Source organism: Hemitrygon akajei, chromosome 29 (genome assembly GCF_048418815.1).
Source record: "Hemitrygon akajei chromosome 29, sHemAka1.3, whole genome shotgun sequence".
NCBI classification, from domain to species: Eukaryota; Metazoa; Chordata; class Chondrichthyes; order Myliobatiformes; family Dasyatidae; genus Hemitrygon; species Hemitrygon akajei.
In genome coordinates, this window is record NC_133152.1 from 24851591 (window position 1) to 24875786 (window position 24196).

General features: G+C 43.2%; 1 protein-coding gene across 1 annotated transcript in view; it reads left to right on the top strand.

Moving 5' to 3' along the window:
* Nucleotides 1–16765: 16765 nt before the first annotated feature.
* Nucleotides 16766–24196, top strand: part of sdf4 (stromal cell derived factor 4) — a 91200-nt gene continuing 83769 nt past the window's right edge. The window contains exon 1 of the mRNA XM_073031916.1: nucleotides 16766–17344. Coding sequence (XP_072888017.1) covers nucleotides 17034–17344 — 311 coding nt within the window. The 5' untranslated portion in view covers nucleotides 16766–17033. The remainder of the gene's footprint in view (nucleotides 17345–24196) is intronic.

Sequence of the window (24196 nt, forward strand, 5' to 3'; positions counted from 1 at the left end):
AGACAGTGTATTGAGGTCTATAGTAAATGTGTCTGGTTCTAAATGGCAGAACATGTCCATGGCACTTCAATTCCTAGTTAAGTGGAGAAGCTCCAGCCAGCAGCCACAAGTGATGCATTCCAGAGGATAGATTGTGCATTATAAGGCCCCCTAGATCTGTGTAGAACAATTAACACATTTGCCCCCCCCCCCCCCTGACTTCCTTGCTTTCTTTCAGCACTTTGGGCCTGTTCAGTTTGATGGTGCTTATTTTCTCTCAGATATTTGACTATCAATGCTTTTGGTTTTGGCTTAATATCTTCCTTTACCACCTCTGATTCATCTTTACCATCAAGTCTGTTTCTGATTGGGATGAATTTCTGCAGTGCATTGAGATGGCTGTTTGGATATCTGCCACTGATCATCTACTAACTTCAGCCTCATTCCTCAGTTCGCCCTGGACAATTTTTCTGTCATACCTTTGTAATGTCCCTCAGTGCTTTTGTGTATGTTGATAATGTATCAGGAATTTTACCATGTGATCATTACAATGTGATAATGACAATATCTTTTATTAATACTATCATTGTATTTGACCAAAGCTAAAAGAACTGGGCAAAAGGAATGGAAATGCTTCAGGAACCAGCAGCAGAAGACTAAATACCTAAAATGGAAGGGAGAAAATAGATTGAGAGAAAACTGTCAATCAAAGTGTTTGGCAATATATGGGGGGGGGGGGGGGAATAGGATAGTTGGGAGTAAAACGTTGCAAAGTGAGACTAGGGAAACAAAGAAATGGGAGATAATTTAAACTGATATTTTGTATTGGGGGACATTGCAAATATTAGATGGGCTGGCTTCAAATAGGAAGTAAACTTTGAACAGTGCCCATCACAAAGGCCAATGTTTTGGAAAACTATTGAGACTAAAGGCAGTCAGGACCTGATGACCTCCATCCAAATAGTTTAAAGGAAGTGTTTTTAAAACTTTAGATACCACAAATTGCTTTTCCTTTGCTTGCATTTTCCTCCCTAACATGGTCCATCTCTAATTGTATCCTACATCAATATCTTTATTTCTGGAGGTGCTAGTGAACAATAGCCCTATAATTTTACCTTGGCTGCCTTCATTCTTACTCCATTTTCTATGTGTTCTATTCCAATGTACCATTTTCTTTGCTTTCTCCCACATCAGTGATTTTAATTTGCTTTTTTTTCTTTGAATAACAATTCTCTACCACTAGTTTCCAGGGCCTTCAACCAAACCCTTTGCAGTTCCACAGCTTGTTCTCCTTCCCCCTCACTCACGGCTTTCTCCTGACTCCAGTTTCTACCCTACTGCCCTTCAGATTCAGTGAGCCAACCAACATCATTTCCAAAGTGATGCTACAATTGTGGGGGGGGGGCGGTGGGAAGAATCATTGCTCAGATCTATTGCTCAGTCACCTATCGAATCTGATCTTAACCCCTTTCTGTGAAATTCCAGAAATGCAGTACCTGCTGTTTTAAACACCACACACAAAATGCTGGTGGAAAACAGCAGGCCAGGCAGCATCTATAAGGAGAAGCGCTGTCGATGTTTCGGACCGAGACCCTTCGTCAGGACTAACTGAACGGAAAGATAGTAAGAGATTTGAAAGTAGTGGGGGGAGGGGGAAACCTGAGTGTGGCTTCATCTTGGCAGTAGAGGAGGCCATGGATAGACATATCAGAATGGGAAAGGGACATGGAATTAAAATGTGTGGCCACTGGGAGATCCTGCTTTCTCTGGCGGACCAAGCGTAGGTGTTCAGCGAAACTCGGGTTGGAGGAACAACACCTTATATACCGGCTGGGTAGCCTCCAACCTGATGGCATGAACATTGATTTCTCTAACTTCTGTTAATGCCCTTCCCCTTCTTACCCCATCCCTGACATATTTAATTGTTTGCCTGTTCTCCATCTCCCTCTGGTGCTTCCCCCTCTCCCCTCTTTCTCCCGACGCCTCCTGTTCCATGATCCTTTCCCTTCTCCAGCTCTGTATCACTTTCGCCAATCACCTTTCCAGCTCTTGGCTTCATCCCACCCCCTCCGGTCTTCTATCATTTTGCATTTCCCCCTCCCCCCACTACTTTCAAATCTCTTACTATCTTTCCTTTCAGTTAGTCCTGACGAAGGGCCTCAGCCCAAAACGTAGACAGTGCTTCTCCTTATAGATGCTGCCTGGCCAACTGTGTTCCACCAGCATTTTGTGTGTTGTTTGAATTTACAGCATCTGCAGATTTCCTCATGTCGTACCTGCTGTTTTATTTTGTTTCCTACCAGTCACAGCCATAATCAGATTTTGCTGGTGAAACGTTATTTTTCTTGGCAAGCAGTGAATATTGTGTTATTAATTATGTTGTAACTTCTAATTGAAAGATGTAGTGACAATGTAGATAACTTACTAGACTAGTATCCAAATGATCAAGACTAGTGATCTAGAGATGATTATTTCAAATCCCACTGTGGGAGTTGAGTAGTTAAATTCTGACAATTAAGTACATTTGGAATGTGTGTGTATGTATATGTCCTAGTGATCATGTTTGCACAATTAAATGGGCTCATGTGACAATGTCCATGCAGGAACAAAAACTGTTGTCACTGCCTGATTTAACCCATATGTCAACCCAGTTTTATCAATGTGCTAGTCTCTTAATTGTCCTCTGAAATTGTCTAGTCATTTAGGGCCACTTAAAGATGGGCAATAAATACTGGCCTCAAAGGAGCCATCCACAATTTGAGAAATAAAAATGTGAAGAAACTGAAGGCAGATTGGTTGACCATTTTACAAAACTCCCCTTTTCAGTCTGTAGTTGTGATGCAACCAGTCTAGTGTAGCTTTTAATGTGGCCCTCAATCTTTCTGCCCATGGTCTCCTATCTTGCTCCATTGGAACACTTGTAAACTTCCCATTTGTTCTTTCTTCCCCTCTTTCTTCACACATACAGATTTTTAATCAAGACGCAAGGGACTACAGATGCTGGAATCTGGAGCAACAAGCAATCTGCTGGAGGAACTCGGGCAATCGAGTAGCAGCAGTGGGAGGAAGGAATTTTTTTTTTAATGATGTGGGTCCAGCATAGAAAGTGGAAAGGGAGTCCATCTCGCACCTCCATTCTCAGTTCTGATTCAGAATTTTGAACAGAAACACTGAATTTATTTCCTCCTAACAATGCTGCCTGACCTGCTGAGTTCCTACAGCAGATTGTTACTTCCAGTTTTTCTATTTTTTACCCCACAATTTGATGAAGGATGTAAACCTGAAACATCTTTCTATTCAGATTCTGCTGAGCATTTTGGATGCTGTCTGTAATGTTTTCTCAGCCACCAACAAGGATCAGTGCTTTTTACCCAGAAGAAATGTTATTGTCAAATCCAATAGCTAACATTATTAATTTGAGTTTTTATACAAATACATGTTGCTACACTAAATTATTCAAATACCTGCTTTTATGCACTTTAGGTAAGAAATTCACATGCCCACACAAAAAAGACTGCTGAAAATTGAAATTAATCTAAAATGGATTGATTTTGAATGTTTTTAAAGCTCTCATCTCTGACAAAGCTATTGTCCTTTCTTTGGTATTCTGAGTTTTAGCATTTTTTCCTCTCTACCTTAAATCTCTCCAAACGGTATTAAAAAGTAATACACTACTTAAAATTTGTCTATAGGCATTTTAAACTCACTGGTCTGGCAAACAACAGTATTTGTTTACTCACTGAAGCGTCAGATTTCACAATATTTGCTTTCCCTGTAGTCATGCTATTTACAGAGTTGATGCTTGCATTTTGTCCTTATTGAAATTTTTGATGACCTATAACTGCAATGACAAAGCTATTTGTGTGGCTTGACTGCTTTAACCACAACAGTCTAATCGCAATCAGCTTCCCAGCCTCGGAATCACTGCAGGCAGCTTCTGCCAATCTTTGCCACTTTTCATAGCATTGTGGAAGTAACACAAACCCCTTACTCAAGGAGAGGAAACTTCCTCCCCACAGACATATTCCTGCATTGCACCCTTCAGACACTGCACCAAGACCTCCCTGGCAACTTCCTGCCAAGGATCCCTAGAGGATCTCCATAGCCATGTACATTAATATTCTGCCAGAAGTGAAAACTACAGGTGACCAAAATGCGTTATTCTTTACAAAATGCCTAGGACATCTCACTGGGAAAACTCTGCCACACCCTTCATGAAATTAGCTATTCATCCAGAAGTGGGAAGAGTGTATTGTTAAGTTGCTCCTTTAAGAGCTGGCTACAAAGATGGTTTATACTGTCCAATGAGGGGGGGACTTGATAGAGGTATTTAAAATTATCAGGGGAATAGAGAGAGTTGACGTGGATAGGCTTTTCCCATTGAGAGTAGGGGAGATTCAAACAAGAGGATATGGGTTGAAACTTAGGGGGCAAAAGTTTAAGGGTAGCATGAGGGGGAATTTCTTTACTCAGTGGTAGCTGTGTGGAATGAGCTTCCAGTAGAAGTGGTAGAGGCAGGTTCAGTATTGTCATTTAAAGCAAAATAGGATAGGTATATGGACAGGAAAGGAATAGAGGGTTATGGGCTGAGTGTAGGTAGGTGAGAGTAAGCATTTGGCACGGACTAGAAGGGCTGAGATGGCCTGTTTCGGTGCTGTTATGGTTGGCAAGGTCCAACAACACATCAGCAGGGAACGTGGTGTTGAAACTGGCAATTTCAGTGCAGTAGCACACAATGCTGGCCTATAATCCTTAAAGTTGGGGTCTTGTACTTTTTGCAACTTTGACAGTCTGGTCAGTGTGTCCTCAGCACAGTTTCAACTCCAAAAACAGCACAGAGCAATTTCCAGACCACTGATACTTCCCACTGCTCGGAACTATTGGTAGGACTGCGCTGGGCCAGCCTTGACTTCTAAGAATGATCTCTCAACCTTAACCTATTAGTGCAGACGCCTCAGACACTGAGGTTAGTAAGATGATGTATACGTGTGAACAGTACAGCAGAAAAAAAGTTACTGCAAACAATTGCTGAGTATTAACCACTGGAAGAGAGAGAAATAAAGAAAGTGGCACACTATCTTTAACATAATATCTGTTGGAGTCCTGGCCGACCCAGAGTCTTCCAGGGGACTATATCTGTGTGAAGTGCATCCAGCTGCAGCTCCTCGATGACCGTGTTAGGGATCTGGAGCAGCAGCTTTATGACCTTGTACGGACAAGTGAGGAGATTCTGAGTTACAGGGAAGTAGCACCCCTAAGTTGCAGGAGGCGGGTAGCTGGGTGACTCAGTAGAAGGAATGGGACGGTGAACAGGCAGTTGGTGCAGAGCACCCCTGTGGCCATTCCCCTCAATAAGTATACTGTTTTGATTACTGTTGTGGGAGGATGACCTTTTGGGGAATTCTACAGAGATCAAGTTACTGGCACTGAGCACAGGTCCGTGGTGCAGAAGTGAGAGGGGAGCGGTAGTAATAGGGGACTCGATCATTAGAGGATCAGACAGGAACTTCTGTGGTCGTGAATGGGACACCCGAATGGTATGTTGCCTCACAGGTGTCAAGGTCAAGGACATCTCGAATCGCACTCACAGCGTTTTGGAGAGGGAGGGAGAGCAGCCAGATGTCTTGGTACATAGGATGGAAAAGCAAAGAGGTCCTGGAGAGAGAATTTAGAGAGCTAGGCAGAAAGCTGAGAAGCAAGACCTCTATGGTAGTAATTTCTGGATTGCTACCTCTGCCACACGCCAGTGAGGGTAGAAACAAGATGATTTGGAGATAAAAGCGTGGCTGAGAAGCTGGTGCGGGGGACATAGTGGGAGGCATGACCTGTACGAAAGGGATTGGCTACACCTGAACCCAAGGGGGACCACTATTCTCGTGTGCAGGTTTGTTAGAGCTGTTGGGAAGGGTTGAAACTAATTTGGTAGGGGGATGGGACCAGAGTGAAGGGGCTTAGGATAGGGCAGATGGTAAAAAAGCAAAGATAATGTGCAGTCAGACTGTCAGGAAGGGCAGCAGATGATAGGGCAAAACTGCAACCATCAGTGCATTAGGGATGCAGAATCAAAAAAGGTAGCAAATACAGTACTCAGTGTTAAACCTCAATGCACAGAATATAAGAAATAAGGTGGATGATCTTGTTGCACTTTTACAGATTGGTATGATGTGACCGCCATTGAATTGTGGCTGAAGGGTGGTTGTAGTTGGGAACTGAATGTCCAGGGTTACACATTGCATCAGGGATAGGAAGGTAGGCCGAAGGGGTGGCGTGGCTCTGCTAAAAAGAATGGCATCAAATCATTAGAAAGATGTGACATAGGATCGGAAGATGCTAAATCCTTGTGGGTTGAGTTAAGAAACTGCAAGGTAAAAGAATCCTGATGGCAGTTGTATACAAGCCTCCAAACCTTTAGATGGGATGTGGACTACAGATTACAGTGGGAAATAGAAAAGACATGTCAAAAGGACAATGTTATGATAGTCATGGGAGATTTTAACATGTTGGTAGATTGGGAAAATCAGGTTGGAAATTGATCTCAAAAGGGGGAATTTGTTGATTGCCTACGAGATGGCTTCTTAGAGCAGTTTGTCATTGAGTCTACCAGGGGATTTGGTGTTATGTAATGAACCGGAGATGATTAGGGAGTTTAAGGTAAAGAAACCCTTGGGAGACAGTGATCACAATATGAGTGAGTTCAACTTGAAATTTGATTGGGAGAAAGTAAAGTCTGACGTAGCAGTATTTCAGTGGAGAAAAGGAAATTACAATGGTATGAGAGAGGAGTTGGCCAAAGTAAATTGGAAGGAGATGCTGGCAGAGATGACAGCAGAACAGCAATAGCTTGAGCTTCTGGGGAAAAATGAGAAAGGTGCAGGAAATACTCAAAAACAAGAAATACTCAAATGGCAAAATAGTACAACTGTGTCTAACAAGAGTAGTCAAAACTAATGTAAAGCAAAAGATAGGGCATACAACAAAGCAAAAATTAGCAGGAAGATAGAGGTTTGGGAAACTTAAAAACCTACAGAAAGCAACTACAAGAATCATTAAGAGGGAAGAGATGAAATATGAAAGCAAGTCAGCAAACAATATCAAGGTGGATAGAAAAGGTTTTTTCAAGTACACAAAAAAAATAAAAGGAAGATGAGAGTGGGTACAGGACCACTAGAAAATGAGGCCAGAGAAATAATAACGAGGGACAAGGAGATGGCAGATGAGTGTTTTGCATCAATCTTCAATTGGAAGAGTCTAACAGTGTGCCAGATGTTGAAGGGTGTGAGGGCAAGAGAAGTGGGGGCAGTTACTATTACAAGGGAGATGATGTTCAAAAAGCTGAAGGACCTAAGGCTACATAAGTCACCTGGGCCAGATGAACTGCACCCTGGGGTTCTGAAAGAGGTAGTGGTAGAGATTGTGGAAGCATTAGTAATGATCTTTCAAAAGTCATCGGACTCTGGCATGGTGGGAGAGGACTGGAAGATTGCAAATGTCACTCCACTCTTTAAGAGAGGAGGAAGGCAGCAGTAAGGAAATTATAGACCTGTTAGCCTGACCTCAGTGGTTGGGAAGATGTTGGAGTCAATTAAGGATGAGGTTATGGAGTACTTGGTGATGCAGGACAAGATATGACAAAGTCAGCATGGTTTCCTTCAGGGAAAAACTTGCCTGATGAACCTGTTGGAATTCTTTGAGGAGATTACAAATAGGACATTGTATATTGTAGGCTGTTGTATATTTTGATTTTCAGAAGTCCTTTGACTAGGTGCCACGCATGATGCTGCTTACCAAGTTAAGAGCCCATGGGGTTATGGGAAGGTTATTAGCATGGTTAGAGCATTAGCTGATTGGTAGGAGGCAGTGGGTGGGAATGAAAGGATCCTTTTCTGAGTGGCAGCCAGTGAGAAGTGGTGTTGCGCAGGTGTCAGTGTTGGGGCTGCTTCTTTTTATGCTGTATATCAATGATTTAGATGATGGAATAGATAGCAGATGATACAAAGATTGGTGGAGGGGCAGGTAGTGTTGAGGAAACAGGAAGGTTGCAGAAGGACTTGGACAGAGTGGAAGAATGAGCAAGAAAGTGGCAAATAAAATATAATGTTTGAAAATCCATAGTCATGCACTTTAGTAGTAGAAATAAATGTGCAGACTATTTTCTAAATGGGGAGAAAATCCAAAAATCTGAGTTGCAAAGGGACTTGGGAGTCCTTGTGCAGAACACTCTAAAGGTTAACTTGTAGGTGGAGTCAGTGGTGAGGAAGATAAATGCAATGTTGGCATTCTTTTCAAGAGGTCTGGAATATAAGAGCAGGGATGCGATGCAGAGGCTTTATAAGGCACTGGTGAGGCCTTACCTTGAGAAGTGAGAACAGTTTTGGGCTCCCTATCTAAGAAAGTATGTGCTGGCATCGGAGGGGGTTCAGAGGAGGTTCACAAGGCTAATTCCGGGAATGAAAGGGTTATCGTATGAGGAATGTTTGATGGCCTGTACTCGCTGAAATTTAGAAGGATGAGAGGGGATCTCTTTGTCTAGGCCTTTTAACATTTGAAAGGTTTCAGAGTAGATGTGGTAAGGGTATTTCCCATGGCGGGGGAGTCCATTTAAAACAGATGCCGAGAAAGTTCTTTAGCCAGAGGGTGAATTTGTGGAATTTGTTACCACAGGCAGCTGTGGAGGCCAGGTTGTTGGGTGTATTGGAGGCAGAGATTAATAGGTTCTTGACTGGCCACTACATCGAAAATTAAAGCAAGAAGGCTGGGGAGAGGAGTTGAGGAGGGGTAAAAAAGGATTAGCCATGATTGAATGGCAGAGCAGACTCAATGGGCCAAATGGCCTAATTCTGCTCCTATGTCTTATGGTCTAAGTGGACTTGAAATATCTAAAGATTGAACTATATAGCTAAAACTATAGATGGGTAAGAAGCGATAATTTAAAGTTCCTAGTTGCGGCACGGTAGCGTACTGGTTAGCACAACACATAACAGTACCGGGGATCCAGGTTCAATTCCCACTACTGCCTGTAAGGAGTTTGTATGTTCTCCCCTTGACCGCTTGGGTTTCCTCTGCATGCTCTGGCTTCCTCCCACGGTCCGAAGACGTACCGGGTGGTAGGTTAATTGGTCATTGTATATTGTCCTGTGATTAGGCTTGGATTAAATCTGGGGTTTGTTGGGTGGCGGAGCTCAAAGTGCCTATTCCACACTGTAAGAAACAATTTCAACATTCAAGCTCCATTGGCAGTATAGGAAACTTCTGAGTCAGTAAGGCTGTGTGTCATTTCCATAGATGCTGCCTGACCTGCTGAGCTCCTCCAGCATTTTGGATGCATTGCTCTGGATTTCCAGCATCTGCAGAATGTCTTGTGTTTACAAATGCTGTGGGGAGCGCCTTGACTGTAAAGACACCAGTGATTCAAGGTGATGAGTCACAGAAGTGTATGAAAACATGGAAAGAAATTAGTAAGTAGTCTCACCCAACCTCAGTGGAAAAAGCCTGCTTGTATTTACCATATCTAAACCCTTCATAATTTTGTATTCTTCTATCAAATTTCCCCTCAATCTTCTATGTTCTAGGGAATAAAGTCCTAACCTATTCAACCTTTCCCTATAACTCAGATCCTCATGTCCCTTGTAAGTTTCCTCTGCACTCTTTCCTGTAGGGAGGTGACCCAAACTGTACACAATACTCCAAATTAGGCCTCACCAACGTCTTGTACAATTTCAACATAAAGTCCCAACTCCTGTACTGAAATACATTGATTTACGAAGGCCAATTTAGAACTTTAGAAAGAGCAGCCTGGCTTATCCAATCTCTCTTTATAACAAAGGTCCTCCAGTCTCAGCAACATTTGTTGATCTGCACCCTCTGTAGCTTAATCACATCTTTCCTACAGGATTCTAACTAACGATCTGTACAACTGTAATCAGACATTCCAGTTCCTATACTGAATGCCTCCAGCAAGCATACAATACACCTTCTTCATCAACTTGTCCACTTTTGTTAAAACTATCAGGGAACTACATTGATGCCATGGCCAAGAAAGATCATTACTGCCTCTACTTCCTCAGGAGGCTAAAGAAGTTATCCTTTGAGCCTCCCTTTTTTTTTATTGATGCATCCTATCCAGACGCATCTTGGCTTGGTATGGTAACTGCTCTGCCCACATCCACAAGAAAATGCAGTGAGTTGTGGACACAGCCCAGCACCCCGTGGTAACCAGCCTCCCCACCTCGCATTCTGTCCACACTTCTCACTGCCTCGGTGAAGCAGCCAGTGTAATCAACGATCCCACCCACCTCAGACCTTCTCTCTTCTTACCCCTCCCATCAAGCAGAAGATACAAAGGGCTGGAAGCACATACCACCAGGCTCAAGGATAGCTTCTGTTTCGCTGTTATAAAACGATGGAATGGTTCCTTAGTGCCATAAGGGTAAGGAGTGGATCATTGAGGATACTCTTCCCCCCCCCCCCCCCCCATTTGTGACATTTACCAGGAGAGTTGCCTTTGAGGATCTTTGACCCATTACCATTCGGAAGGAGGTACAGGAGCATCAGGACTAGGACTACCAGACTGGGGAACAGCCTCACCTCTCAGGCTGTGAGATGAATGAATACCCTGCCACCACCAAGGCCTCATCACTAGGACAGCGAACTGTTTACTGTTTACCTGTGCTGTGCTTTACTTGAATTATATTAACTTATTCATTGTATAATATTTTGGTTTATGTGCTGTGTTGGCAATCCAGAGGAATGTGGTTTCCTTTGGTTGTGCAATCTGATGACAATAAATTTAAACCTAAGGTGGATTCTTGGCGTCACAATCTACCTCACCTCACACAAGATCTCATCAAAGTCTACAGTACCTGCATTGCAATTTCTCTCGCTGTAACACTTTATTCTGCACTCTTTTATTGTTACACCTTGTAGTACTTCAATGTACTGTTGTAATGAAGTGATCTGTAAGAATGGACGCAAGCCAAGTTTTTCACTGTACCTTGGTATATGTGACAATAATATAGCAAATTTACTATGTACTTGTAACCCAAGATTTTGCTGTTCAATAGCACTTACTGGGGCCTTCCATTTGCTACGTATGACATGCCCTGGTTTAACTTCCCAAGTTACATCACTTTGCATTTTTCTATGTTAAATTCCCTTGCCTATTTCTCCAGCTGATCTCAGTCCTCTTGTAACCTTTGACAACCTTTCTCACTGTCCACTATACCATCTTTTTTGGTGTCATCCGTTAAGTCTACTCTTCAAGACACCAACAACCTCATCCAGATCACTAATCTACATGACAAACAATAAAGGGCCCAGCACCATTTCCCTACCATTCCACTGGTCTCTCGTCTGGAAAGCAACTGCTGCAAGGATTACCCCTTGGCCATGGTGATCTGTTAGGGCACAGAGAGAATCTGAAACAAGAGAAAATCTGCAGGTGCTGGAAATCCAAAGCAACACACACAAAATGCTGGAGGAACTCAGCAGGCCAGACAGCATCTCTTGAAAAGAGTAAATGTTGACATTTCAGTCTGAGACCCTTCATCAGGAGAATCTGTACTTCCTGACTTTATTGACTTGGCTAAAATGCATGTGAATTTACACAAATGAATAGCTGTATGCACCCCACTAAGTTTCTCTGACCCTCCACGAACAGCCTAAGAATAGAAAAGGTGTTACCCAGGAAAGGACAAGATTGAAAATTGATATTAAAACCTTGATAGTGTAAATAAGAAGAAGCGGTCTGCTTTGGCAAAAGGACTGACTACCAGAAAATGCCGGGGATAGTTACTTAATAGAAGGGCCTGTAATGTGCTGTACTATTCTATGTTCTATAAGCAATTAGATGTGATGAGAAGGATACTTCCAGAATAAAGATGGGCAGATTACTCATCCTTAATGATCATAACTTCAATTTGGACAGCAACCTAACTATCAAAAAACTCTAAATATTTTACAGTAGAATTCCTACTGAGACAGAGAATGAGTTATTACTCATGGAACAATCTGCCAGAGGAACACAGCAGGTCAAGCTGCATCTGTGAGGGAAATGGAATTGTTGACATTCCGGGTGAGATCCTACTTCAGGACTTTGCATCCAATGTTCTGCCTTAATTCCAGCATCTACAATCTTTTGTATCCCCAATGAGATATCACTGAATTGTTTACAAGTTAGGTTGATTGCCTAACAGGCTGATAGTAATAAACCATGCTTTAATTGGCAGGAAATGACAAATGGTGTCAAACATGGTTCTGATTGGGGGATGTAACTATTTGAAAATGTGTTTGGTGATGGAGCAGAGAGCTGCTTACCTAAAATTTGTTGATGATGTAAATTAAATTATAAACTAGTAAATTACTTTATTCCTCCAAGAGGACCACAACCTTGATGTGGCGTGGAGGCTTGCGTGCCTCAGTGACCCGGTGAGCTGTGTTGGCTGGAGTCGGGGCTTTTTGCTTTAACTCCTGGTATAGTCATCCATGCCAAACAGGTCAAAGAGTAGAGGCCAGACTAAGAGTGGTCCACCGGTCCTCCAGGTTTGAGTTCAGATTAGGGCTAGCACCTCTGACTGGTATAACAAAACTGTTATGGAAACAGCAATGAAGAAGCCTTCTACATCTGAGCAGCCAAGGACAGACAGAGATGGAAGACCTTCATTCCTGCGTAAGTACCGGTGATATAATGGACAGTTAAAAAAATTACTTTATTATTGTCACATGTACCAAGGCACAGAGGAAAACGTGTATTGCATACCATTCACACAGATCAATTATTTACACCCGTGCATTGAGGTAGTACAGAAAAATAACAACAGAATGCAGAAAGAAGTGTTTCAGTTCCTGAGTAAATACAGTGTAGGGAGAGAATAGGGAGCAAGGTAGATTGTGAGGTCAAGAATCCATTATATCATACTAGGGCACCATTCAATAGTCTTATAACAGTGAGATAGGATCTGTCCTTAATCCTGGTGATATATGCTGTTAACACACACCAAATGCTGATGGAACACAACAGGCCAGGCAGCATCTATAGGGAGAAGCGCTGTCAATGTTTCGGGCTGAGACCCTTCGTCAGGACTTGCCGATATATGCTGTTGGTCTTGTCTATCTTCTGCCTGGTGGGGGATGCTTTTGATCATGCTGGCTGATTTACCAAGTCAGCAAGAAGTGTGGGAGACCACAGACTGAGTCAGGATGGCTGAAATGAACTCACATGGCAACACTTCACTGTTAGATATTCCAAGCTGGGTGAGCAGGAATTCGCCAGGATCGTCCCAGGTAAAGATAAACCAAGCGGTACAGATGGAAGCCTAAAAGAGTCTGATACCACAGGAACATTTAAAGGACTCTTAGATAGATAGGCACACTGATGGAAGGAAATGGACTGTGGGGGAGGGAAGAGTTAGATTGATGATGGAGTATGCCTATATAAGTTGACTCAGCAACATGTTCTCCCTGTGACTGCATGGGTTTTTTCCAGGTGCTCTGGTTTCCTCCCACAAACCAAAGTTGTACTGGTAGGAAGATTGATTGGTCATTGTAAATTGTCCTGTGATTAGGCTGTTAAATAGGTGGCTTGCTGGGTGGTGATGCTTGTAGGGCCTGAATGGCCAATGCCGTGCTGTGTCTCTAAATACAAATAAAAATACAACAAAAATAAACAAAAAACACACACAAAATGCTGGTGGAACACAGCAGGCCAGGCAGCATCTATAAGGAGAAGCACTGTCGACGTTTCAGACCGAGACCCTTCGTCAGGACTAACAAACACAGGCTGAAGAGTCTGTGCTGTGCATTCCACTTACTCATCGATCTCTGTGTAAAAATTCTACCTCTGACATTTCCCATGAACTTCCCTTCACTCATCTTAGAGGAAGGAAAATTAGAGGTGAGTTGGAGGAGGTAATGCCAGATTGATTTTAATATTACACTTTGAATTCCTCAATATGCTTTATGATAAATCAGTGTCATCCCTGTTGTTAAGCAGTTAGTTGAGGGCCAAGTTACTGGCCAAATTTCAGGAATTAAGATTGATTTCCAGGGCTACACAATAGGTATTAAGAAAGAATAAAGACAGATCATCAGAACAGTGTACACCTAGGAACTTCGCAGTGAGCTGACTGCAATTTTAATTATTTGGTCATGGGAGGTGGTGTCAATGGCCAGATGAGCACTTGTAGCCAATTGACCCTAAACTGGTGTATTAGAATATTTAACTCAGAAGGTAAGAATAAACTACATTGTTGTGGCCTTGGTGTACAAACAAGCCAGGCTCAGGCTGGGTGGAGTTCTTTTCCTGAAAGGGATTGGTGAATCAATTGGGTTTTTTCTGCATTCCAGTGGCTTCATGGTTGCCATGGCTGAAGTTAGATTTCCTCCTCTGTGCGATCTCTGATCAATAAACCGAACCTTAGATTATTAATTTAATCGCTTAACCACTCTGTGTAAATGCAGCACCACCACAAACCTCACTATGCAACTTAGGTCTGAGGTTAGGCTGTCCAAAATCCTTGGAGCACTAGTAATTGTGATCAGGGTTTTCCTTTGAATACCTTTTATAGTCCTCCTATGTAAAAGGGAAGGTGGTGGTGGGGAGCAAAGGTAAGGGGTCAGTGAAGTTGAAATTCACTCAGAGAACACCTGTACACCTGCCCGTTAATGCAAATATCTAATCAGTCAATCATGTGACAGCAACTCAATGCACTACTGCATGCAGATATAATCAAGAGATTCAACTGATCTTCAAGTCACTTTTTATTGTCATTTCGACCATAACTGCTGGTGCAGTACACAGTAAAAATGTGACAACATTTTTCAGGACCATGGTGCTACATGAAACAGTACAAAAACTACAATGAACTACATGAAAACGACACAGAAAAAAAAACGACACTAAACTACAGACCTACTCAGGACTGCATAAAGTGCACAAAACAGTGCAGGCATTACAATAAATAATAGACAATAGGCACAGTAGAGGGCAGTAAGTTGGTGTCAGTCCAGTCTCTGGGTATTGAGGAGTCTGATAGTTTGGGGGAAGAAACTAGTCTGGTCGAGAGAGTCCGAATGCTTCGGTGCCTTTTCCCAGATGGCAGGAGGGAGAAGAGTTTGTATGAGGGGTGTGTGGGGTCCTTCATAATGCTGCTTGCTTTGCGGATGCAGCGTGTAGTGTAAATGTACATAATGGCGGGAAGAGAAACCTCGATGATCTACCCAGCTGACCTCACTATCTGCTGCAGGGTCTTGCGATCAGAGATGATGCAATTTCCGAACCAGGCAGTGATGCAGCTGCTCAGGATGCCCTCAATACAACCCCTGTAGAATGTGGTGAGGATGGGGCGGGGGGGGGGGGGGGGGGGCGTGGGAGATGGACTTTACTCAGCCTTCGCAGAAAGTAGAGACTCTACTGGGCTTTCTTTGCTATGGAGCTGGTGTTGAGGGACCAGGTGAGATTCTCTGCCAGGTGAACACCAAGAAATTTGGTGCTCTTAACGATCTCTACCGAGGAGCCATCAGAATGGGAAAGGAATGTGATCTAAGTAACTTTGGCCGTGAAATGATTGTTGATGCTAGACGGGTCGGCTTGAGTATCTCTGAAACTACTGATCTCCTGGGATTTTCATGCATATTGGTCTCTAGAGTTTACAGAGAATGGCATGAAAAACAAAAAAAACATAAACTGAGCGATGAAGACATCCAGTGAGCGGCAGTTCTGTGAGCAAAAACACCTTGTTAATGAGAGAGGCCAGAGGTGAAGGGTCAACAGGAAGGCAGTGGTAACTCAAATAACCACACGTTACAACAGTGGTGTGCAGAAGAGCATCTCTGAATGCACAACATGTCAAACCTTGAAGTGGATGGGCCACGGTGGCAGAAGACACACAATCTGGCCACTGAGTTTATGTCGAGCTCTGTCATGTCTCTGCTGCTATGAGCCTGTGATGGTGCTGCAAGTAAGGTCTTCATTGCACTTGGGTGTTCATGTGCTCTGCATGTGACAATAAACTTGACTTTGACTACAGCCGACTATCGCCTGGAGAGATATTGAAACTGTCAACATTTGAGCAGTCTTGACGAAGGGTCTCGGCCCGAAACGTCGACTGTACTTCTTCCTATAGATGCTGCCTGGCCTGCTGCGTTCCACCAGCATTTTGTGTGTGTTGCTTGACATTTGACGGTTGTCCCAGTTCAGAATCAGACTATCTCTTGCATATGTCATGAAATTTGTTAACTATACAGCAGCAGTACAATGAAATACATGATCAATAAATTTAGAGGAAAAAAACTGAGTAACATTGTTTTATATAATTTGCATAGTAGGGGAATTAAGGGTTATGGGGAAAAGGCAGGTAGTTGGAAATGAGTCCATGGCCAGATCAGCCATGATCTTGCCGAATGGTGGAGCAGGCTTGACAGGCCAGATGGCCTACTCCTGCTCCTATTTCTTATGTTCTTATATTAAACAGCTAAGATAAAATAAGGAGTGCAAAATAACAAATAAAAAGAAGTAGTGGGGTAGTGTTCACGGGTTCAATGCCCATTTAGAAATTGGATGGCAGAGGGGGAGAAGCTGTTCCTGAATCTCTTTGAGTGTGTGCCTCCTCCCTGATGGTAGCAATGAGAACAAGGCATGAGCTGGGTTGACACACCACACAGCTCCAAGTGCTCATTCTGAACCCCAGGGGAGACCCAGGGGGTCACCAGGGGTTGGGGCCGAGCGGCGAGCGCTCCGCCTGCTGCAGTCGTCCAGGCCAGGAGGCGCCAGAGGGGTTCTCCCGCTGCCTCGCCGAGGTACACCTTGCCCAGCGCTGCGGCGCAGACACCTTCCTTCTGCGGCGGCCTTATCCTGCGGCCTGTGGGTGAGCTGGGCGTTAAGAGTCGGGGGAGCCGTGGGTTGGGTGTACCGCGGTGGACAGACAGTCTATGGCCGAGGCTGGGGCCCGGGCCAGATGACGGCCTCCCGCCGTTGACGCAGTCGCTGGCCGGTTACATCAGTGCAGTCCCCTCCCTCTGCCTCGCCCTCTCCCTCACTTGCCCAGACGTACACCCTAACCATGGTCTCCGTCAAGTCCGTCCTGTGTAGCATCGCCAGCCTCTACCTGGGCTGCTTCTCCATTTTCCTGCTGGTGGACGTTTACGCCCGGCCCACCAACAACTCGGCGGCCAAGAGGGAGAAGTCGGCCGTCGGCAAGGACGAGAACGAGATCCAGCCGCCGGATCATGTGAATGGGCTCAAGTTGGAGAAGGGGGGCAACCTCAACAGGGACTTCCACCAGGAGGTCTTCTTGGGCAAGGAGATGGAAGAGTTCGAGGAAGACTCGGAACCCGTCAGGAACAGGAAAAAGTTGATTTCCATATTTGAAAAGTGAGTAATCTTTCGTATGACGCGCGTTATGGGGATAAAGATAATAATTGTTGAAAACTTTATAAACTTTCAACAACTCTGAAGTACTTGACTGGCCATCTCTGCTCTATGCTGGTATCTGGGTGGGCATACACTTGTGCACAGGTTTAGAAATGTCGATAAGAACACGCGCCTCCTCAATAATCGATTTAATTCTCTGGCACTTCTCCATACTAATGCCATATTTGTTAATTATCTAAATATCAAAAAAAATCTCACGAATATTGGTCTTGAATATATTTGGTAAATGGTTCTGCTGCCCAATTTTGTACCATTGTCATTCTCGGGTATTTTCAAAATTCAAAGTAAAATTTATTATTGGTACAAACATGTCACTACATACAACCCTGAGATTCATTTTCCTGTAAGCATACTCAATTGTTACAGTAACTGTAAACAGGATCAATGAAAGATCAAGTAGAGCATAGAAGACAACAAACTGCAAAGACAAATCAAGACATGAGATAAGAAGATAAGAGTTCTTAGAGTAAGTTTGTTGGTTGTGGGAACATCTCCATATATGAGTGTAATTAGCTTCTTTTGTTGTAGTAATTGTTCTTGAAGCTGGTGGTGTGAATCCTGAGGCTCTTGTGCCTTCTACCTGATGGTAGTGGCAGGAACAGAGCGTGGCCTGTGTGGTGACGATAGTTGATGATCAATGCTGCTTTCTTACAACAGCATTTCGCATAGATATGCTCAGTGGTTGGGGGTGGGGTGGGGGGAATGCTTTACCTGTGATGTACTGAGCTGAATCCACTACCTTTTGTAGGATTTTCTGTTCAAAGGCATTGATGTTTCCATAACAGGCCATAATGCAGCCATGTTTCAATACAATACTTTCAATACAGTTGACGTAGATTGTGAGCAGTTGAGCCCCCAGACACTGATCCCTATGACACTTCACTGGATACAGTTTCTCAACCCAAAATGAGTTATTTATTCCTACTATTTTCTATCTTTTACTATGTTAATTAGTTAGGTTCAATCCCTTTGCTCAAATTCTCCCTGTGCGGCAACTTGAAGGCCTTCTCAAAGTACAAATACATCACGTACTGTAGAATATTTTTACCCATTCTGCTAATGATAACCTCAAAGGAACTCACTTGTCAAACATGGTTTCCTTTTCAAATTCACATCTACATCCCACCAGTTCAACTGTCATTATTTTGTAAGTTCTCTTTTGCAACAGACGCAATAGATTATAGTAGTTTTCCTACCTTCTCACTGTTTAAATTTGCTAAGTGAAGATCTGTGCGATCTGTATTGGAATTTCTGAAATTTGGAAGATAACTAGAACACCCATTGTCTTCAAAACTGTGCCTTTTCAGGCCACCTTTCAGTTCTGTTAATTTCATCAAGACTTTGCCCCTTCCCCCAACCCACCCCACTAATGCTAATTTATTTTGGCTGTTCATTCTGTCTGGACTGTATTTCTGTGTTGTTTCTAAGAGAAATGATGCAAGATATTAGTTCAGTTTCTAATTCCCCGCTATACCTTCTGACTAAGAAACCCAAACCTTTTTTTTTGCATATTCATAGAAGCTTTTATAGACTTTTATTTTTCTTGTCCAGTTTGCATTTTAGTCCGTGAGCCAGTAGGGTTGGTCGGTACCATCTGAGGGGAATAATGCTCATAGTGATTTTGGGCAAGGTCTACATCTCTGGAGTTAGAAAATATGTGATAGTATTGCACCAGTGGTAGCTTTATGCGTGCTCTCATGCATTTTATAACACTACCCTAAAATAAGCATTTCTGAAAAGTGGCCAATATAAAGTACAGGTTGACAACCCCTTATCTGAAATTCTGTAACCAAAAAGCTCCGAAAACCGAAGCTTTTGCGGCGCCAACAGCTGATGTCACTCAGGAGAGACGTGGCAGCACGAGCAGAGGCCGCCAGACGTCTTACTGGTTACATGTGCATTTGCTGTTCACTGTTATTTTGTGTTCACTGTTGACTTTGTGTTTAATTTCACTGTGAAAATGTCAAAAAGAACTGCAGATACCCCAATGGGTAATAATGAGAAAAGAGAGAAGGAAGCATCTGTCATTATCAATAACGCAGAAAGTGGCGTTAGTGCAAAAGCTTGATTGTGATGTGTCTGTGCAGCATCTTACATTGACAAATTTGCCAAGATAATATCTGATGAAAACCTTGGCCCTGAACAAATTTACAATGCTGATGAAACATTTAGCTATGTTTTGTTCACTGTTGACTTTGTATTTAATTTCACTGTGAAAATGTTAAAAAGAGCACGGATTGTAAGTTCTCTCTCCAGCACTCATTATTTGAGCACGTACATTTTCTTGTCATTATTCCCTAAACAATACAGTATAACAACTATCTACATAGCATTTACATTGTATTAGGTATTATAAGTAATCTAGAGATGACTTAAAGGATATGGGAGGATGTGCAAAGGTCCGGAGCTCCCCCGGGTCCTAAAGTCCACTCGCGCTGAGACAGGTTAAATAAGGAGGGATTCGGAAATCTGAAAAATTCTGAATTCTCAAATGTAACTGGCCCCAAAGACTTCGGATAAGGGATTGTGGACTTGTACGACATGTATATTCAACCTAGTGGTATTTTGTCATCAGTGATCCCTCAACATTGAAATTTGTCACAATGATACTTGAGTTTAAGCACTTTTCATCAAATGTTGTTATAAAACTTACATTGAAAACTATGTTATTGGTGGTACTCGCAATACAGTGCCCAATTTCAGTAGAGTGAATCATTTCATTCTTAGAAAAATACTTGTCTGTTGTTTATTTTGGAAAAATCAGTAAAAACCCTAGGACGCTTTGTAGAGAATTTATTCAGGAATTCAAATAAGTAATCACTTTTTGTATGTATTCCATATTAACATCAGTACAACAGAAAATGTTACCCCACCCCCCAAAAGGTAAAAAAACCTCATTTGGTGAGATTTCTAGAGTTTTATCAGTGTCATGATATTTTCCATATTGTTATATCAAATCAAAACAAATCTTAAGCTTTTGTCATAGCATATAGAATTACAGTACAGTAATTCAAATGTGGGGTTCAACACAACCGTAACCTGGCCCCATTTGGTTGTAGAATGAATATATTTAATCAAAGACTACTTTCCATACTTTCATAACCTATTAATAATTTTCCAAGTCTTCCACGTCTTCATCGGAACTTTCCACACTCTCTGAGGTGGATGCCTGGTTCTCACAGTCTGCCGGCCTACACATGTCTGTACACCTGAGGCCATTTGCAGCACACATACATCTTGAGAGTGAACTTTTTTTTTGGACAGTTACTGGCCAGTAGATCCAGGATGGCATCAGGTGCTGGCTGTCCTTCCATCCAGTGCACCACCAACTGTTCAGCTTCCTCTTCTCTCTTCATCTTCCATCCTCTGTCAGCAGGGCTTGGCACTTGTCGGTCCTTCTCCAAACATCTTCTCCACATACCAGCCTGGTAGCTGGCTCGCTCTGCATGTTTTGTTAAGCAGTCCTTGCATGGTGGGAGTTGATGACTTTCGATTTGAGCTTTTTTGGCACAGAAAAGGTGATACCTGAGCTCATTGACCTTGGTGGTTGATGCTTTTGGGGCATACAGGAGACATGTAAATACCTCCAGTTTGTCCATCAGTTCTGGGGAGAAGTCCCATTCCTGACCCAACTCTTAAGAATGTGTCCTGAGTTTCCCTGTTGCTGGTCAGAAGTTTAGGGCACTTGTCTTTCCTTTGTCTGCAAAAGCGCTTACAGTGTCACATCCTGTATACTGGATGAGTGCAACCCGATGAGAGCCCTACAAATCTCTATGCCAACAGTGGCAGCAACCTTCCTGATGTCTATAAGCCTTGTACGGGTTCTAGTGCCATACTTCTGGAACAATGGGGCCTCAATATTGTCTCAAAATGCTAAAGGCATGATAAAGACATCTGTGTCTTCTGAGCAGATCACTACAGTTGCATACAGAATCTTCTCCTGTAGCTTTGCTCTGTACTCCGCCTTCCTCCATTCATGGACTATGAAGCTAATGAGACTATTTTTGTTACTGACTTTGGTCAGGAAGCTCCTCCACTGCCGCACCATCTGTGTGCCTGTGATACCTTGCAACTCATGACCAGGCTCTTCACCCCGTAGAGATCTTTCACTATTCTTGATAGAGTTCTCCTTGTATGTGTCAAACACGACATCTATTCTGCTACTCTGACTGCCTTCCCTCAGAGCCATACCCAGAATTGTTGTGGCAACATCTCTGAAAGTAACTTGATCACTTTTCACTCTTTGGACCAAGTTCATTCCATCATCCACTGTAGCAGAGTTTCCTGGAATTGCTCTTCTACTGCTCCATTTTTTCTGCAAGGTTGTGGCTAAAGTAGCTTTATTTGTCTTTCTCAGCAATCCTTCTGGTGTGGACAGGGCCCAGGGCAATGGTCCAAGGGGATGAGAAAGGATATCCTCCATACGTAGACTGCGCCCTTGTGCCATCACAATGATGCGTCCAAACTGAGACCTGACTGCTTTCAGGATAATCGCCCTCCCATTTGATTTCACTTCTCTCTTCTCACACATATCACTGAATATTTTCAGCTTGTTGGTTTTCATTGGGTCATGGAATTTCTTTGCTGGTGGGTCTTCCTCTAGTCTCTCATCCTTGAAGGTTGTAGAGCATTGCTCACCAATCTCATATGCCTTCATCAGGTCGGAGACAATGTCCTTGGGGGCTGCCTTTGCCGTAGAGATGCTAATGAGGTCCGCTTCTCTGCAAATGGGTTGACCCATTCACGTATGAGGCTAACCACTGCTGAAACTGCTTCCTCATCTTTCTGGATCCTTGGCTGCTGCAGCTCTGCATGACAAAGCTCTGATTTGTTGCCTTGCACCATCTCCCTTAACTGTCCCAGGAATGCACTGTGGTGCTCGGCTGTTATGTAGTAATACTTGATAGCTCCAGCATTCAGGCTGAACCATGATGTGCTTCCAGGAGTATGTGTGTCTTTGTACACTGTGGCTACAATAGCCTGGTCCACACAGATCTGCCCAAAGGGGTAGTTACTTGACAGCTGCACTGAGAATTAGCCTGTCTTGAAGGCCTCATACTCAGAAGAATTCTTCTCTGGGAGGTTCATCATCTGAGCAAACTAAGGGGACAGTTACCTGGCATAATTCATCTTATCATAGGCAAAGCGCCATGGGATCATGGATCTTATAGCATGGAGGTGTAACTCCCAGTCCCCCTCACGAGAGGCGCGCAGAAGCCCAAGTACTACGTTCTCTACCATGTCAATGTATGATACCCAGAATGCGGATAGCTCTCCATTGTTGTGACGGAAAGCTACCACCGCTACAATGCTTTCACGTATTTTCTAGCACTAGGAGTGTATACCTTGCCATCACACCAAGAGTGCGATGTGTCAGATTAATACAAATACCAGATCATTGTTTCGAAGACAGTTGTGTCAATAATGCAGCTGCTGTGTAGATGACAGCATTGCCATACTAAGTGATGAGTGTTGTTGGCTGGTACCTGAGTGCCATGAATCTTGTTGCTTCATTATGAGAACTGAACACTGATATAGTCACCAAATATCAGGCAGTAGTTGGTTGTGACAAGCTGCTTGTGGACTTCAGGAAGGGGAAGTTGGGGGGAACACATATCAGTCTTCTTCAGCTGTGGAAAGGGTGAGCATCTTCAACTTATTGGGTATCAGCATTTCTGAAGATCTAACCTGGGCCTAGCATGTTTATGCAATTAGAAAGAAGGCACAGCAGTGGCTTTATTCCATTAGGAGTTGAGGAGATATACAGATATAGCTTGTAGATCATTCTGACTGGTTGCATCATCGTCTTGAACGGAGAAGCCAATGCATAGAATTGGGAAAAACCTGCAGAGCATTGTAAACTCAGCCAGCTTCCTCCTGGGCATCAGCCTCCCCACCCTGGAGGACCTCCTCAATAGAAGGTGGCATCTATCGTTAAGGACCCTCACCATCCAGGACGTGCCCTCTTCTCATTGGTACCGTCAGGGAGGAGGTGCAAGAACCTGAAGGCTCACCCTCAACACTTCACAAGCAGCTTCTTCCCCTCCACCATAGATCACTGACCAAACAAGCCCATGAACATTACCTCACCATTTTTTGCTTCCTTTTTGCACTATTCATTTAACTTTTATATATCTTTCTTGTTATAATTCGTAGTATATTATGTATTGATTTTAGTGCTGCCGCAAAACAATAAATTTCATGACGTGCATCAGTGATAATAAACCGGACTCTGATATTTACGATCGTCACCTGTTTACGTCTGTCCTGTTTACGTCTGTCCTGTTTAAGTATTTCCTGTTTCCAGGTCTTGTAGAAGATGATTCATCCTGGAGCATGGTTCATGTATTAATGTGTTGATTTAATGTGGACAATCATAGCCAAAGCAGGGAATTGAGATCGTAACCAAAGTGATAGATTTAAAATTGCTTATGGTTGGAATTGCAGAAGGGACGCCTGGACTACAAAAGCTGGGCAGCAATGCTGAAGTGAAGAAAAGGAAGTGCAAATTGGGCCCTGAATTATGGAGACGAAGGGGCTGGTGGGTTAAAGGGCAGGTAGAGATTACAAGTATGGGGAGATGAAAATCAAAATGAAGTTTGCTCATAAGGCTAAGAATTTTAAAAGTTTGACCAAAACATAATGTCTTAAGTGAAGGTAATGAGAAGTGGAACCTGGGATCGGATTTAAGGCAGTTTTGGTTTAGTTTATGGATATAGCAAACAATAATAGGATACAAGTTAGAACATATAAGGATGTAAGCTGGGGCAGCATGGTAGCATAGTGGTTAGC